The sequence below is a fragment of the Rhipicephalus sanguineus genome, chromosome 4 (genome assembly GCF_013339695.2).
Source record: "Rhipicephalus sanguineus isolate Rsan-2018 chromosome 4, BIME_Rsan_1.4, whole genome shotgun sequence".
Classification (NCBI taxonomy): domain Eukaryota; kingdom Metazoa; phylum Arthropoda; class Arachnida; order Ixodida; family Ixodidae; genus Rhipicephalus; species Rhipicephalus sanguineus.
The window spans coordinates 14,840,642-14,854,867 of NC_051179.1; the positions used below are offsets into that span (position 1 = coordinate 14,840,642).

Below are 14,226 nucleotides of genomic sequence, written 5' to 3' on the forward strand. Positions count from 1 at the left end.
GGTACATTATTTGACAAGTTAAAGTGTGATACTACTATGCCTCCAGGAGGCAAGCTTCACTACCAAAGCAGAATCTTTCCAATCGCCTCGGTTAGCATCTGCAAGCATAGTGTGCTCCCCAGCTGCCATAGACAAGGGGGTGTCTCACATTCCCGCCCAACCCCTTTTGGCTCGTGACGCACATATTGCATGCACAACTGTAGGCCCCGCATTGTATGAAGATCTCGGCGACATTCCTATTTGTTCCGTTTCACAGACATGTGCCTATTATGCACATACACACTCTCTCTAAGCCACGCAGCTGTCATATTTTGCAGCTAATCTATGCATCGTGCTTGTTCATTTTCAATGCGAAACCTCATATATGAGGCCAGTGAACAGCAGAGCTACTAATTTGGAACGTTTGTGGCATCAAAGAGGGAAGTTCGGTCCCCTGAACAGCACGCCCCTACTAAAGCCACTTTATTTAATAATTTGTGGTGTTCGGTGTCCTAAAACAACACAAAAGTTATGAGCAATGATGAAGTGGAAGACTATGAATTAATACTGACAACATGGCGTTTTTTAATAGGACATCTTCCAGGCAAACAAGTCATTCAGATCTCTTGCCCATGGCAATGTGGCTATTGGCACTAGGAATGAAACCAAAAGCATGTGCGCTCGGCAAGAGAATGGTGTGGCCACCGTAGTGGATGAAAGCCTTCTCGACAATGGAGGCAACACGGCTCCCAGCTAGGGGTTTTTAACGAACAGTTTTATTGTACTAGGATGACAACACTGGCTCCTGCCAGCATATCTTTGTACACAAGGATGGCCCAACCACTGAGACCATCAGTCTGCAGAGCCTTGGGAAGGTTAGGCCACTGGATACGGCACTGCAGTGAATGGCATTTGCAGCTTACTTGCACAGAACATCGTGATGGAAGCAAAATGGAATGTTTCCTGAGCTCAGGTATGTCAAAGGGCAACTTTTGTGCATAGCTATGAGGCCAGAGGCATACGTCATTCTCACAGAAACACTGCCCTGCAGAAAAGCGAAGAAGTGGCTTTAAATGTCGATGTTCAGCGTACCCCGATCATAGGCAGGGGCGGCACCACAATCTCTTTACTGGGGGGGGGGGCACCCACGACAATCGAGTCCTTTCAGGGGGGCAGCAAGGCTGGGAACTTCTGTGTTGCATTTTGAATACGTTTGTTCTTGAATTGGGGGGGGGGGGGGGGCAAGGAGGGGCAGGCAGTAATTTTAGAGGGGCAGCTGCCCGCACCCCCCATTGGCACTGCCCCTGATCATAGGCTTGGCTGCTTTTCACAATGGCAATTATGAAGACGAAGCAATGGAGAACAAGCACAACAGGGAGATTCACCAAGTCCATGTTCAGATGGAAAAAGGAAGGAGAAATTGACAAGGCAAGAAAGCATGGTTGTGTGCACACATTTCCACCAGCCACTTCACCGTGAGATAAAGTAATTGTATCTTTGAGGTACATTTCTTTTCTGCAGGCTTATACTACAGTCACCGGAACAATCCCACATTACAACCTCTTGCCTGCTGATCAGTATGTTGACAGAACATTTGCCTGCAGGCCACAGCCAGTGCAAACTCACAATAAGTTCCTAATGGCACTAAGCGTGTGCATTGCTCTCAAGATAGTGAATGTTCAAATTTCACAGATGCACATGTACTCGCGTGGTGAGGCATTCTGCTGGCAAAGCATAGTTGGTGCACAATGCACGCAGGTCTCCTTGGTACCAAGGTGGCAAGACGTGGGCCAAAGCATGTCGCCATTCTTGCTAGGCAGGCAAGTGCTGGTCACCTAAGCTTTCACACTACAAGACAAGACCACAAGATGACAAACTGCAAGTCCTGTAATGCAGTTTCATCCTCGATGAGCCACCGGTCTTGTTTTCCAGGGGGGCATGGCTATTCCGAAGAAGTCACATAGAAAAGTCATCCCCACGAACACCTGCCACACACACACAACCACTTGCACGCTGGCGACAGCTCCTAGTTTCTTGGTAACGACAGGTTTCTGACCAGTTCAATAGATAACTTCATACACAGTAGCCTTCTTGTCTCCAGAGCCAGTGACGATGTACTTGTCATCAGAAGAAATGTCACAGCTTAGCACTGATGAGGACTCCTTGGACTGGAAGCACAGCAAATGACAAGACAGTTTTTTAAGACTAAGATGACGGGGAACAGGGAACACCACAAAATTCAAAGGCACTCCTTTTTTTTTTTTGAACCGTTTCGGCACTATCAGAAATTTCATGGCACAAAAGATTGCTTGATTTTTTTCAAACATCCTCCCCTCATCCTGTAGCATTTGCATCAACACTGTGCTTGCGAACCTCACAATTATGCTGCTTAGATGAATTGCTTAACTCAATCCTGACATTTACGAGCAAGGATGAAAATGGGATAGGCCAGGCATAGGAGACACATAAACAGGAAATGAGGAAAGGGAGCACACCAATGCGACAAGAGACGGCACCTTGACTATCTAGGCACCGACTGGAAACCTCAACTGGAAGCACTATTTCTCTGCTCCAATGACCACAGCATAAAAGTGCTCCTCAAATAAAGACAAAACTGTGTTTCAAGAATACCCTTTTTCAAACTGTTGTTTTGCATTGTATAACAGCGGTGTTCTTTCATTGTTTAAAAAAAAAATAATTATAACACCTTTTCAGATTATGGGACATTTTGCTGTATGTCGCATTTCTTGAAATGTTTCATTGCTGTGTATGGACAGTACAATTTCTTCTGCTCATTCTTCATTTTTATTGCCTTGTATATGTTAGTTGAATATGTTATATGTCCCCCCTATGCAATATCCTCTAACAGAGGGCCTTTAGCATATAATTAAATAAATAAATACTATACTCCACAATTTGTACAGTGAGGAGTTGCTTGGGAAACATGGCTTTCCATTCTAGTGCATTCAGTCAAACACTAAAAGTTACAATACTTTCACTCTGATCTCACAGTGGCAACTTCAGGCAAGTGTGCTATATTGCCACTTAATTTCCACAAGTTTAGATGGAGTGCCAAGCTAAGGAACATTGCAGAATGCAGCACATAAGCATCTGCCAGTAATGTATTCTATCTGCATTGCCTCCAAATTGCCCTAGCTCTGGATACCTACTACAGGCTTTGTACAGGTTTTAAAGGAGAAAATTCAAGGATATACGAGGACTTTCAAGGCCCAGTCACAGGTTTTTCAAGGACCAAAAAATGGCTTCCACGGGAGGATTTCTATAGCAAACTATAGCAACATTGCAAAATTCTGACGAGTCTTATTAAAATTTCAGTAATTCACAACAAATGGGTTTCAAGGACCTGTACGCACCCTGTACTCTATTACTATGAGAGAATGCACATTGTTTGTCCTCAGCAATGCTCCCGAGTAATATCCAAAAATTACCTGGAAGATGGATGCACCATAGGGTGTTCTCCAAGCATTCAGCAGGTTATCCTTGCCCGTGGAGACAAACCACTTGCCACACGATGCAAACTTGAGCGACAGGACACAGCTTTCATGCAGGTGTAGCTGGTACTTGTCGGGCTTGCTGCAGTGCAGAACTTCCACGTTGCTGCTTTCCATACTGCATTCAGAGGAAATGGGAGTTTACAATAAGCATTATACCAGAGTCCTTCAATACTTTTCCGGTGACAAAACTCCCGCCTCAGTTTCGCCGGAGGTGTAGCTGCATGAGAGGGCATGCGAGTGTTGCTGCTGCTGTGGCTGTGTGTGGGCCAGGCTCGATATTCTAGCTTTCTAAACAGTCGCTTTACTTGCATGTAGCTACTACTTTTAATACTCAACATGCGTAAATGAGTGCCTGTGCGCATGGTAAGTCTTGAAATGAGCACCCGGGAGAAATGAACAGCCGCTCAAAACATGCAACTTGCGACGGTTTCAGTATAAAAGAAACCAAAATTTTGGGTTTCACACGCCATAACCATCATACGATTATGAGATACATTGAAGTGGGAGACATCGGATTCGTTTTTCATGATCTAAGGTCCTTGAACAAAATGTAAGCGCACGGTCTTTTTCGCTTTTGCACCCTGAGCGAAACATGACTGCCATGGCCTGGCAAGTGCCATTAGTCTCAATGCTTCAATAGGTTATACTTTTTAATATTTGCCTGAAATTAAGTGCCGCACACTCCCTACAGTGCCCCAACGGTGCCTCTTATAAAAGAGGCAAACATCTGGGCTTCTGCACCCACATTCATCCGTAACAAAGCAGAAATTATTGGTTGCGCTGGGTGCCAGGTTGTTCGTCCAGCACAGCTGTTCAATTTTCTGTTAAACTGTGCAAAGTATTTTAACAGGAAATCAAAACAATGAACTCATTACTCCAAGGGCTGCTTCCGTAGAATGACTTTGTCTAATGACCAAGAAAATGAAAGTGAGGTGCTTCACAATGCTAGAAATATAGAAAAACCTCAGAGTTTTTCGAGTAGCATCTCCGCTTTTAAGCAACTATCTGAGCAAGAAGGCTGTAGCTGCGTGGTGCCTACGATGCTCAGCTAGTGAACCAAAAAATGCAGTGCCGGCGGTTGCATTTTGACGGAGGGGAAACGCTGGAAGCCCATGTGCTGTGTGATATCAGTACACGTTACACAACCCCAAGTGGCCAAAATTCTCTGGGGCCCTCCACTATGGTGTGCATTGTAATCATGTCTTAGTTTTGGCCATAAAACCCCAGAAATTATTATCAGCAAGCGGTCTTTTATGGAAACGTCAGTAAGCCCAGCATATAAAGGGACACTAAAGGCAAATAACAATTTATGTCAAAGTGAAACAAAAACATTTGAGAACGGCTAAAATGTCAGTATCATCAACAGCAGTGCTCTACCAATCAAGAAAGTGAGGTAAATGTAGGACACCATATGCGCCACCAGTGGGACATTTTGGAATGAGCCCGATGACATCAAGAGTCCAGAGTACAATTAATCACCTAGTACTCAAGCTACTTATAATAAAAAAATAACATTCCGTACATTACTAGACGTAATAAAATGCTGATTGTGCTTTTCTGTTTCAGTCATGGATAAAAGAACTTGGCATTACCAAGGAGAACGGTGCGGGTGGTTTAAAAGTTCAGTTTTTGCCGTGCTCCTCTCCACGCGCATGGTCACGTCTCAGTGGTAGTTTTGTTATCACGTACTGTTGCGTGTGTTTTGCGCGCTCATGAAAGTCGCTCTAACGGGAAGTTCGACAAAGTGCCGTGTCCCTGTTATGTTGCCGGATGCCTGAATAGTGTGCGCTGCTTGAGCAACAGCAGCTGCGGCAAAGAAACCGACGTGACTTTCCATTGGGTGCTGCAAATAAACCCCTACGCCTAATGGCCGAGTGCCGTGCCCCGGCGAAAGTGTGCTAAACAACCAAGAAATCTGTGTGTGCTCGTTGCGCTTTCGAGCAGAGGATTACGACATCAACTGCAACTTGGGCAAAGGCTTGTAATGTGCCCTTCAAAGCAGAAACCGCAGCGTCGACTGCTGGGCAGTAAAGGTGGGCACCGTTGAGAAGCAAACACTACGTCAGGAGGCCTTTTCAGGCAGGCAATTTGAAATGCGCTAATGCTGTGCAGACCACTAAAACATGATTTTCTTTAAAAATAAGCATTTCCTTTGCACGAAACAAGCACTACGAGGTTTCTGGAACGTTATTTCAGCAGTCAACACCGACTTAACACTTGCCTTTAGTGTCCCTTCAATCGCGTCGTTCGTGGTTCCGACACAGAAAATACGAGTCTAGATATTGTCACCGAATACATCAAAACAAGACAAGAAGCGGGCGTGGCAATATTTTGGTTTTTAATGCCCAATAGGTTAAAATATACATATTCCTATGAGTGACAAAGGTGTAAATATTAGTATATCCTTATGTTCTTATCGTGGCCGAAATCAGAATAAAAACACAATTATCTTATAGTTCAACCAGAAAAAGAATATAGCATGTTGAGGCAAAAGCAACATGCTACAAGCACGACATTTTGCTTATTCTGTAAAATAAGAAGCAGAGAGACTGCAGAAGGGCTCAGGTAACTAATAACTTTGTTAAAGACACTGATACAAGAAACATAAGTAATGAACAGGCTTCGTCGTCGGATTCTCACGTTGCAGAGACGCAACGTCGCGTTGAAGTTGGAATCGCAGGCAGCGACGATGACCAAAGCATTAAAGTGTTTCGTGCACAAACATGTATGCACTTCGATTCAAAGTTGGAATCATAGCTGTCTAGCAGCATTAGGGCTCACTTCCATTTCTCGCACTACTCCATCTTACTCAGTAAACCACACGGCGCCTTTTGGTTTTTCTCGTGTAAACGGAACCACCTGCCGGCACACAGCACATGTTAAACATCATCGTGCCGCATGAACACTTCAGCTGTTTCGAAAAATAGTGCAGCAGATCCACAAAAAGCACTACAACTATCAGCTCGTGTCACACTGCGCAAGCGCTTCGGCAGTTTCGGCATGCAAACGATGCCCTCCGTAACAAGTGGTGCTGCGTTGCGGCAGCTTTGGGCAGTGTATGAAGTTCCCCCATAGCGTGAAGGCGAAGTTTCGTGACCAGTAAAGTCTTGAAGGACTCTGATTCTACACACGAACTGAGAAATGCACCATGCCAGTCAGTCTCCAATTTCCTGTGTTAGCCGACCAGAAGATACAAATTAAAAACAGCATGAAGATTCACGATATGTTTCTTCAGAATGCCTACTAGGTTTTATATACACATTTCTTGCAATTTAAGAACATTCCATGCTCCTTAATAACATGCCATCTTCTTGCGAGTCTATGGTCTCCTCCCTTTTCTCGAATAATGTTACCTTTGCCAAGCAAAACAAAAAAATGTACGAGAGAGTATATATGTACCATAAAACATGAGGAAGGCAATCATTTTTTTATAAATATTGTGCTAGTGTGGCAACTGGCACTGTGAAGGCTGCATCACTAAAAAACTGTCCAGGCTACACTGTATTCTTGAACCAACCAGTCATGCCTATATCCCTGTGAGATGACGAGACATCAATTCTACTGTATTCTTTATTCCCTGCCTCATCTGTCCCCACAAATTTTGCACTTGTGCACCAATATCCTGTCTTCTGGCAAACTAAATCCAGATGCCCATTTCATACACATCACCACATATTACTTATTAGGGAGTTTTCGAATAGGGGCCCCAATCGTTTTGGGGCCCCAAAGAAGTAGCGTTGAGGCCACAGCGCATGCGCGTGACCCAAACAGCATTTGGGTTTTGCGTTAGGGACGCTATTTCTCGAATTCAGCGGGAGCCCCAAAGCCTGCCCCAAAAGCTTTCCGTCAAGCAAACATGACGGCACCCACCAATGCGGCGGCTCTTAGCCCAGGCTAGAGTGACCTAGAATAGGGGGAGTGTCCAGAGCGCCGCAGACCTTATTAGAAAACCCTTAGCTCCTGCTTGACCCAAAGCGAGCACATGCAAAGGGCGTTGGGGCCCCAAACTTCTGAGGCCCCTATTTGAAAACTCGCTATTCTGTAATTATTTTCTTTGTCCGAAAACTATTGAGAACAATCTTTAGACAATGATACAGCACTCTCGATGTTCTGCTACTAGTGTTACCTAAAGTTTCATGTTGCTGCAAATACCTAATGGTGACACCTAAAGGCTCCAGGTAGCTTTTCGTTAAGCTGCAACCCTAAATGCAACGCCTATGGCAATGGCTACTGTAAGAGCCCGGTCTCATTTCTGACAAAGCCTTGCACTGCATAAATTGGAATGTTTTCTGGTGTCTGTTTATTGCATAACTAGAAGTGGCAAGTGAGCTCGGCATTATGATTAGCTTTCAGAAGAAGGCAGAGGTGTGCCATCAAATTCAGTGCTGAACATTGTGGACTGGTGCTTACCCTACAGCTAGCCACTCTCCTGTTGGGCAATAGCCCAGGGAGAAGATCTGCGATGTGAAATCGTGCTGCTGCAGCTGCCGTCCCTGCATTCAAAACATACGACAGAGATCAGTCACTGGTTAATAAGAATCCCCCAGTGTGCAGCTTTTAATAGACGCTGCAAGTGACATCTAAATCGCTTATTCTACAGCAATGCTATGACAGGGATTAGATGGAACAACCTGAAAAAGCAGTGGCTTTGAGCAACAACCAATTCTACATATATTAATAGGGATGTTCAGAACAGCTGAACAGAGCAATAATGAAATCAATAACAAAATGTGAACGAATTAGTTTTCACGAATATTTCGTTGTCATAAAATGACAGTGCGGACAGAAAATGTCCTGAAAAACAAAAGTTTACGTAAATGTTCGGTGAGCCTGCTTTGGCGAGTCTTGCATGAGGCTATGCACGGCCACACAAGCAACAGCACAAAGTCTGCCCCACGTGTTGGTCAGTAATCGTGGCACTGGCATGGAGCAGTGCTCATGGGTCATTTTCAGGGTTTAGGTCACATTTACACGACTTGGCACTGTGCACATCATTGTCTGCAATCAAAAGCACAGCACGTAAAACATTGCTATTGTGCCGGCTTTAAACCTGCTAGTGGATGAAATGAAGTTGCGATGAATCCACGACACAGGTCTCCATAGAGCCTAACAGTACTATATTGCTTTCCACTTTGTATGCCTACTGCTTAGTGCACAACATGTCCACTTTTTAGGTTTTTATTTTACGAAGGTTAACTGCGCCCCTCCATTTGTGGTGTGGCTAATGCCACAATATGCTGCAGGAGATCTTTCACCTTTACGGTAACCGCAGAGACTGATCAACCAAAGATTGCGATTTAGACAAGAGTGTGATGATGCTGGATAAGCATTGTGTAGCGAAGCGTTGGAAGTCTGTAATGGATTGCCCTCTCGAGCGCTTTATAGTGGGTCGTCCTCTTCAGCTCTTCTCTGACAGAACTCTCCTCGCGCTCAGAGTCCGCGCTCTGTATTGACTGTCGCCGTTGTGCTTCGTCGACTAGTGCCGTCAATAAACGCCTTTATAATTTGGTGGAGAGTGCTGCGCCGTCCAACCAGCTTCGGTCCCGTTCGATGCCCCTGGTGCTTCGATCCCGTACCGTGCCCTCTACCATGCCTCAAGACGCTGCCCAGCAAACGCTTCCCCCTGTACCAACACCATGCCCCGGTGTTCCCCGCATCCGTGACCCTCCTATCTTCACAGGCGCGGATGGCACTGACGTGGAGGACTGGCTCGCGATACGACGTGGAGGACGAGCTCGCACCCAACAAAATGGGACGAGGCAGGAAAACTGAGTAACCTGGTTTTCTACCTCGCGGGTGTGGCAAGCCTGTGGTACAACAACCACGCAACCGATTTCCTCACGTGGTCTGATTTCAAGACCGCCATCATCAACGTGTTTGGCCGCCCTGCCATTCGTAAACTGCAAGCCGAACAGCGCTTACGTGAACGAGCTCAGCAGACCGGTGAGTCTTTTACGAGTTACATCGAAGACGTCCTCGACTTGTGCAAGAAGGCCAACGTAACCATGTCTGAGTCTGACAAGATCTGCAACGTTGTTCACCGGAAAACTACTGCTTACCACCCGCAGACGAATGGCCTCACCGAACGCTTTAACCGCACGCTCGGTGACATGCCCTCGATGGACGTCGCCACTGATCACACAAATTGGGATGCCATTCTGCCTTTTGTCACCTACGCCTATAATACCGCCCCTCAGAGCATTACTGGTTTCTCACCCTTTTTCTTATTGTACGGCAGGCACCCGTCGCACACAATCGACACAATCCTTCCATACAAGCCGGATCCGTCTGAGTGTGCGCCTATTTCTGCCACAGCCAGACTTGCTGAGGAGTGTCAGGAGCTTGCCAAGACATTTACTACGCATGACCAAGAGCGGCAGAAGAGCATTCGCGGTGACACCACCACTTCTGCGCCCACGTTCCTCCCTGGAGCGCTCGTATGGCTCTCGGTCCCTACCACTGCAACTGGCCTCTCTTCCAAACTACTGCCCAAATACAACGGTCCCTACCATGTCGTCAAACGCACATCCCCAGTCAACTACCAGATCGAGCCCATTGAACCATCTTCGGACATGTGCCGTCGAAGGCGCAACATTGTCAACCTGGACCGCCTGAAGCCCTACCATGACCTGCTCATAGTAACAAGCAGTTAGGTCGCCAGGCGGCTCCCTTTTGGTACCCGGGGTAACTGTAGCGAAGCATTGGAAGTCTCTCCTCGTGCTCAGAGTCCGCGCTCTGTCTTGACTGTCGCCGTTGTGCTTCGTCGACTAGTGCCGTCAATAAACGCCTTTATAATTGGAACTGTGCAGAAAGGTGATAGCGGCAACTGATGAACATGCCAGTATGACTAGATGCTGACAAGCCGCGTGTGGCTGGAGTGCCATTGTAAGGGCATCCTGCGCTCTTAATTAGAGAGAAGACAAATGCGCTGCACTGCCATTTGCTGCCACTGTGCGAGACCACTCCAAGTATCCGCCGGTTACAAAGACTCGAGCAGCATGCAGTTCCCGTGTTGCTTGTGCACTCATACAAGGTCATGAGTGGTGCAAGCAAGAGAAAACCTTGCTGCACTGACACTCCCGTGGTGGTGAACACGTTGTGATGGCGTTAGCTTGGCAGGCAATGCTCCGCACACAAACCACTTAGTACAACCAGCTCCATGCAGCAGTGCCATGTTTCAACGAAGTGGCGGCAGTTTTCAATCAGTAGCAGACCACTGTATATGCACACAGGCACTGGTGAAAGCTGAATGGGTCATCTGCTCGAGTGCCACATTCTGTGTCACAGTTTTGGAAACTGAACTTCAACCATGGCCTCTGCGATCGTCTGCCAGTGAGCCATTACCGCATTCAATTCTGAAAGCCACACTTCAATAAACACTGAGCCACGTAGCATGACGACTCTCATTGTATGCAAAGTGCAAGTGCACAAATGTAAAGAAAAAAATTAATTTTTCCTTCTTTCTTGGCCAAAGTGCCATGCGCAAATCGGCAGCACCAACTGATAGCGACGCGACTGTGCCATTTGACCATTAATCGACAAGCAAGATGGTGGCCCCCGATGTGTACAAAATGGTGGCATCCACACAAGTGTGCTGTGGCGATATTTTACATGATTTAATTAGCTATGCACGAGTGCAGTTCATTGTTGTTTCATAGTTGAGCTTCGAGGAGTTTCAAGGAGCTTCAAGGAGCTTGTACAAGTGGCATGGACAGTCGCAGGCATGGTACGGCTGGCTCAGCATGGTCACCTTTCCACTGAACGTCTGCTCTACGCGACTTACGAAGCTTTCATACTTTGCATTGGCAGGACCGACATGCATTGAACAATTTCAACTTTTTGCCACACTATACGTCACGCGAAAACTGTATTGCTCAGCTGGATTTCAGTTTCAGTGTCGCGCTTTCTTTCGCTTATCTGAAATTATTTTCAAATTTGCTGAGTATTTCTACTATCGAGCCCGTGACAGGAGCGCCTCAGGAACATAGAAGCACCATTACTTTGACTGAAAGCAATCGCCAAAGTTAGCCTTTAAATGCTTCAGTAAATTTTGACAGGAACCTTACACCTGTGTCACACGGTGCTTTGCTAATCGCAATTAAACCCGACTGGGAAAAAAAAAAAAAAAAAAAAAACAAGGCTGATCCCTCCGTCATAGGAATCGATATAACACGAAAGTGAAACACGTCTTCACAGAAGTAGTGTTTATTGTGTAGTGATACATGAGAGTTTGTACAATGTCTATTTGGGTTTGGCAGCTACAGCACCGTTTGACGTGGATGCACCCATGTTGACGCCTAGTGGCATGTCTCCATCGCGACGACTAATGCCCATGATCATGATTAAACCGTTGTGCTAACTCAGTTGTGAACATATATTTGGACAGTGAATCATGAATCCCGCATAAAGATGACATCAACAAGCTCATAATCAACACAGGTACCCGATATGCACTTTTTTAAAACATCATCAATTAAGGAGAGAAACGGCACGGTGTACGCTTTCTAGTAATGGGTAACCGACGCCTGAGCTCATGCATACACTACAACACTGCGCTTCAGGGGTTCGTAGCTTGAGCCACAAACACGTGCGTCCCGCTGGCCTCTGTCTCGCTCCATCAAGGCACCACATTCGCCCATAAAATCGTGTCCTTTCTGCAAAGCGTCTTGCAGCAGTTTTGTTAATCGGTGCTCTCGCAATCGAAGCAGTCTGTAGCGGAGAAATCCTGTTGGTGCATGTGGAAGCTGCACTACTCCGATGAGCTGGCGTACGCTAACACGAAGCGAAAGGCAAAGAACGTATTGACGTAACTGCGTCTAGGGTGCCTCAGCGACGCCAGCGCGGCCAGTGTCCCTCACTGATATCGAGACGCTTTAACCATGACCTCCGATATCGCGCGCAATCTCGGAGTAAGCACTAGTGAGTGTCAATCGTGACGCATTACTTCTTTTTACCTCTTACAGACGGCGCACCACCCCGCCTACCTACACCAACAGAGAGCACCGTGTGAGAGAGAATGTGTGAAAGATATAAGGCGCATTCGTGAAGTGTCCAGCATCAGCCAAATTAGCTTAGTCTGTTGAGCATCGGGCGCTTACCGTCGTGGCCGAAATGTCGTGGGTTCGATTCCCAGTGGTGGATCTTTTTCTTGGGTTTTTTTCTTTCACACCCGTTGGCGTCCATTTTATCAACGTCATATCCGTAATGGAAGTACTTGGTGGACCCCCGGCATAAAACACTTTCGTGTTAAAATTATGATTTATGGCGTAGTCGATACCTTGCGGAAAGCAAAACTTCAAACGCAGTTGGCCTTGCCCCAACACGACGCTGCGCTCAGATTCGCACTAGGCTGTATTGTAATCGTCGTTGATTTGATCCGGATCAGGTCTGATCATGATCAAAAGAGAACGGGTGACACCGGTATTAAAGAACTTGCCAAGTCATTGATGTGAACTTCAAGTACCGATTCCAATGTCTATGGTAGTACACGAAAGCTTTACGTTAGAGCTGTGCGAATAGCAAAATTTTGGGTGCGAAGCGAATTCGAATAATAAAGATTGGGTGCGAATCGAATCGAATAATTTCGAATATTTCTCAAACATTTTTCGAATAATTCGAAGTGAAATTACAGAAAAAGTTGCAGAGAATCCCTAAGTATGTTCTTGTGAGATAGCAACATGAAGGTGTTTCTTTTCGCTAGGTTGATGAAGCGCTGGTGGGGTCATATTTCATAGTTGTCTTTCTTATCAAGAATGAGGCAATGTAGACGCCGAATTGTATTTATGTACATGATTTGGTGCAACCAAAGTGTTGCCGACAACACTTTACACGTGATAGGCAGAGATGCCATTTCCTCAGCCTCTCCTCCTCTTTCAACCTCTGTGGAAGCCCAACTGATGTGGCAGACAAGAGTGTGCTCCCTTCAAGTCCGGAGTTCCAAATCTGCCTCGTAGACTTTGATATCTAAGAGCATCTGAATTTTTGGATGCTAAAAAGCTTCGGCGTCCTATTTTTCGAACTTGCCCAAATTTCAAGTCCAAAACTGCATTAATTGAGCCCCCAACTCTGCCACATCTTTCACCTTCATGTTGGAATCAGCATTTACTTGAGTTAATACATTTGCGACCGTAGCGGAGCTTCAAAGGCAGCTTTGCCGCAATACGGGGGTGTGACGAGGTGAAGCATACTGAAACTCTAGGGACCACTTCTAAACGGACGTTGACTGTCTCTTGGCTAAGTTCGACCGTAACGGACCTTGAAAGGCAGCTTTGCCGCAATACGAGGGTGTGAGGAGGTGAAGAATATTGAAAATCTAGGGACCACTTCCAATCGGACGTTGACTGTCTCTTGCCTAAGTTCGACGTAACGGAGCTTGAAAGGCAGCTTTGCCGCAATACGGGGGTGTGATGAGGTGAAGCATATTGAAAAATCTAGGGACCACTTCCAACCGGACTTTGTCTCTTGGCTAAGTTCGACCGTAACGGAGCTTGAAAGGCAGCTTTGCCGCAATACGAGAGTGTAATGAGGTGAAGCATATTGAAAATCTGAAGGGGCCACTTTTAACCGGACGTTGACTGCATTTGTCTTTGGGAAGTTCGAATAGTTCGAATAGTAAAATTTCAGTGCGAATCGAATCGAATAGCAAACACTATTCGAAAAATATTCGAAATTTCGAATATTCGCACACCCCTACTTTACGTGTAAAGCAACAACACAGCTTCCTGCCGCAGTG

At 46.1% G+C, this 14,226-nt stretch overlaps 1 protein-coding gene across 2 annotated transcripts in view; it reads right to left on the reverse strand.

Annotated features, from left to right (window-relative positions):
* Positions 1-733: 733 nt before the first annotated feature.
* The window catches only part of LOC119389451 (transducin-like enhancer protein 4), a 79,632-nt gene continuing 66,139 nt past the window's right edge, over positions 734-14,226 (reverse strand). For both annotated transcript variants that reach the window (XM_037656717.2, XM_037656716.2), the window contains exons 18-20: positions 7,905-7,987; positions 3,429-3,609; positions 734-2,147 (exon numbers count right to left, since the gene is read on the reverse strand). In XM_037656717.2, the coding sequence (XP_037512645.1) occupies positions 2,040-2,147; positions 3,429-3,609; positions 7,905-7,987 (372 nt within the window). In that variant the 3' untranslated portion in view covers positions 734-2,039. The remainder of the gene's footprint in view (positions 2,148-3,428; positions 3,610-7,904; positions 7,988-14,226) is intronic.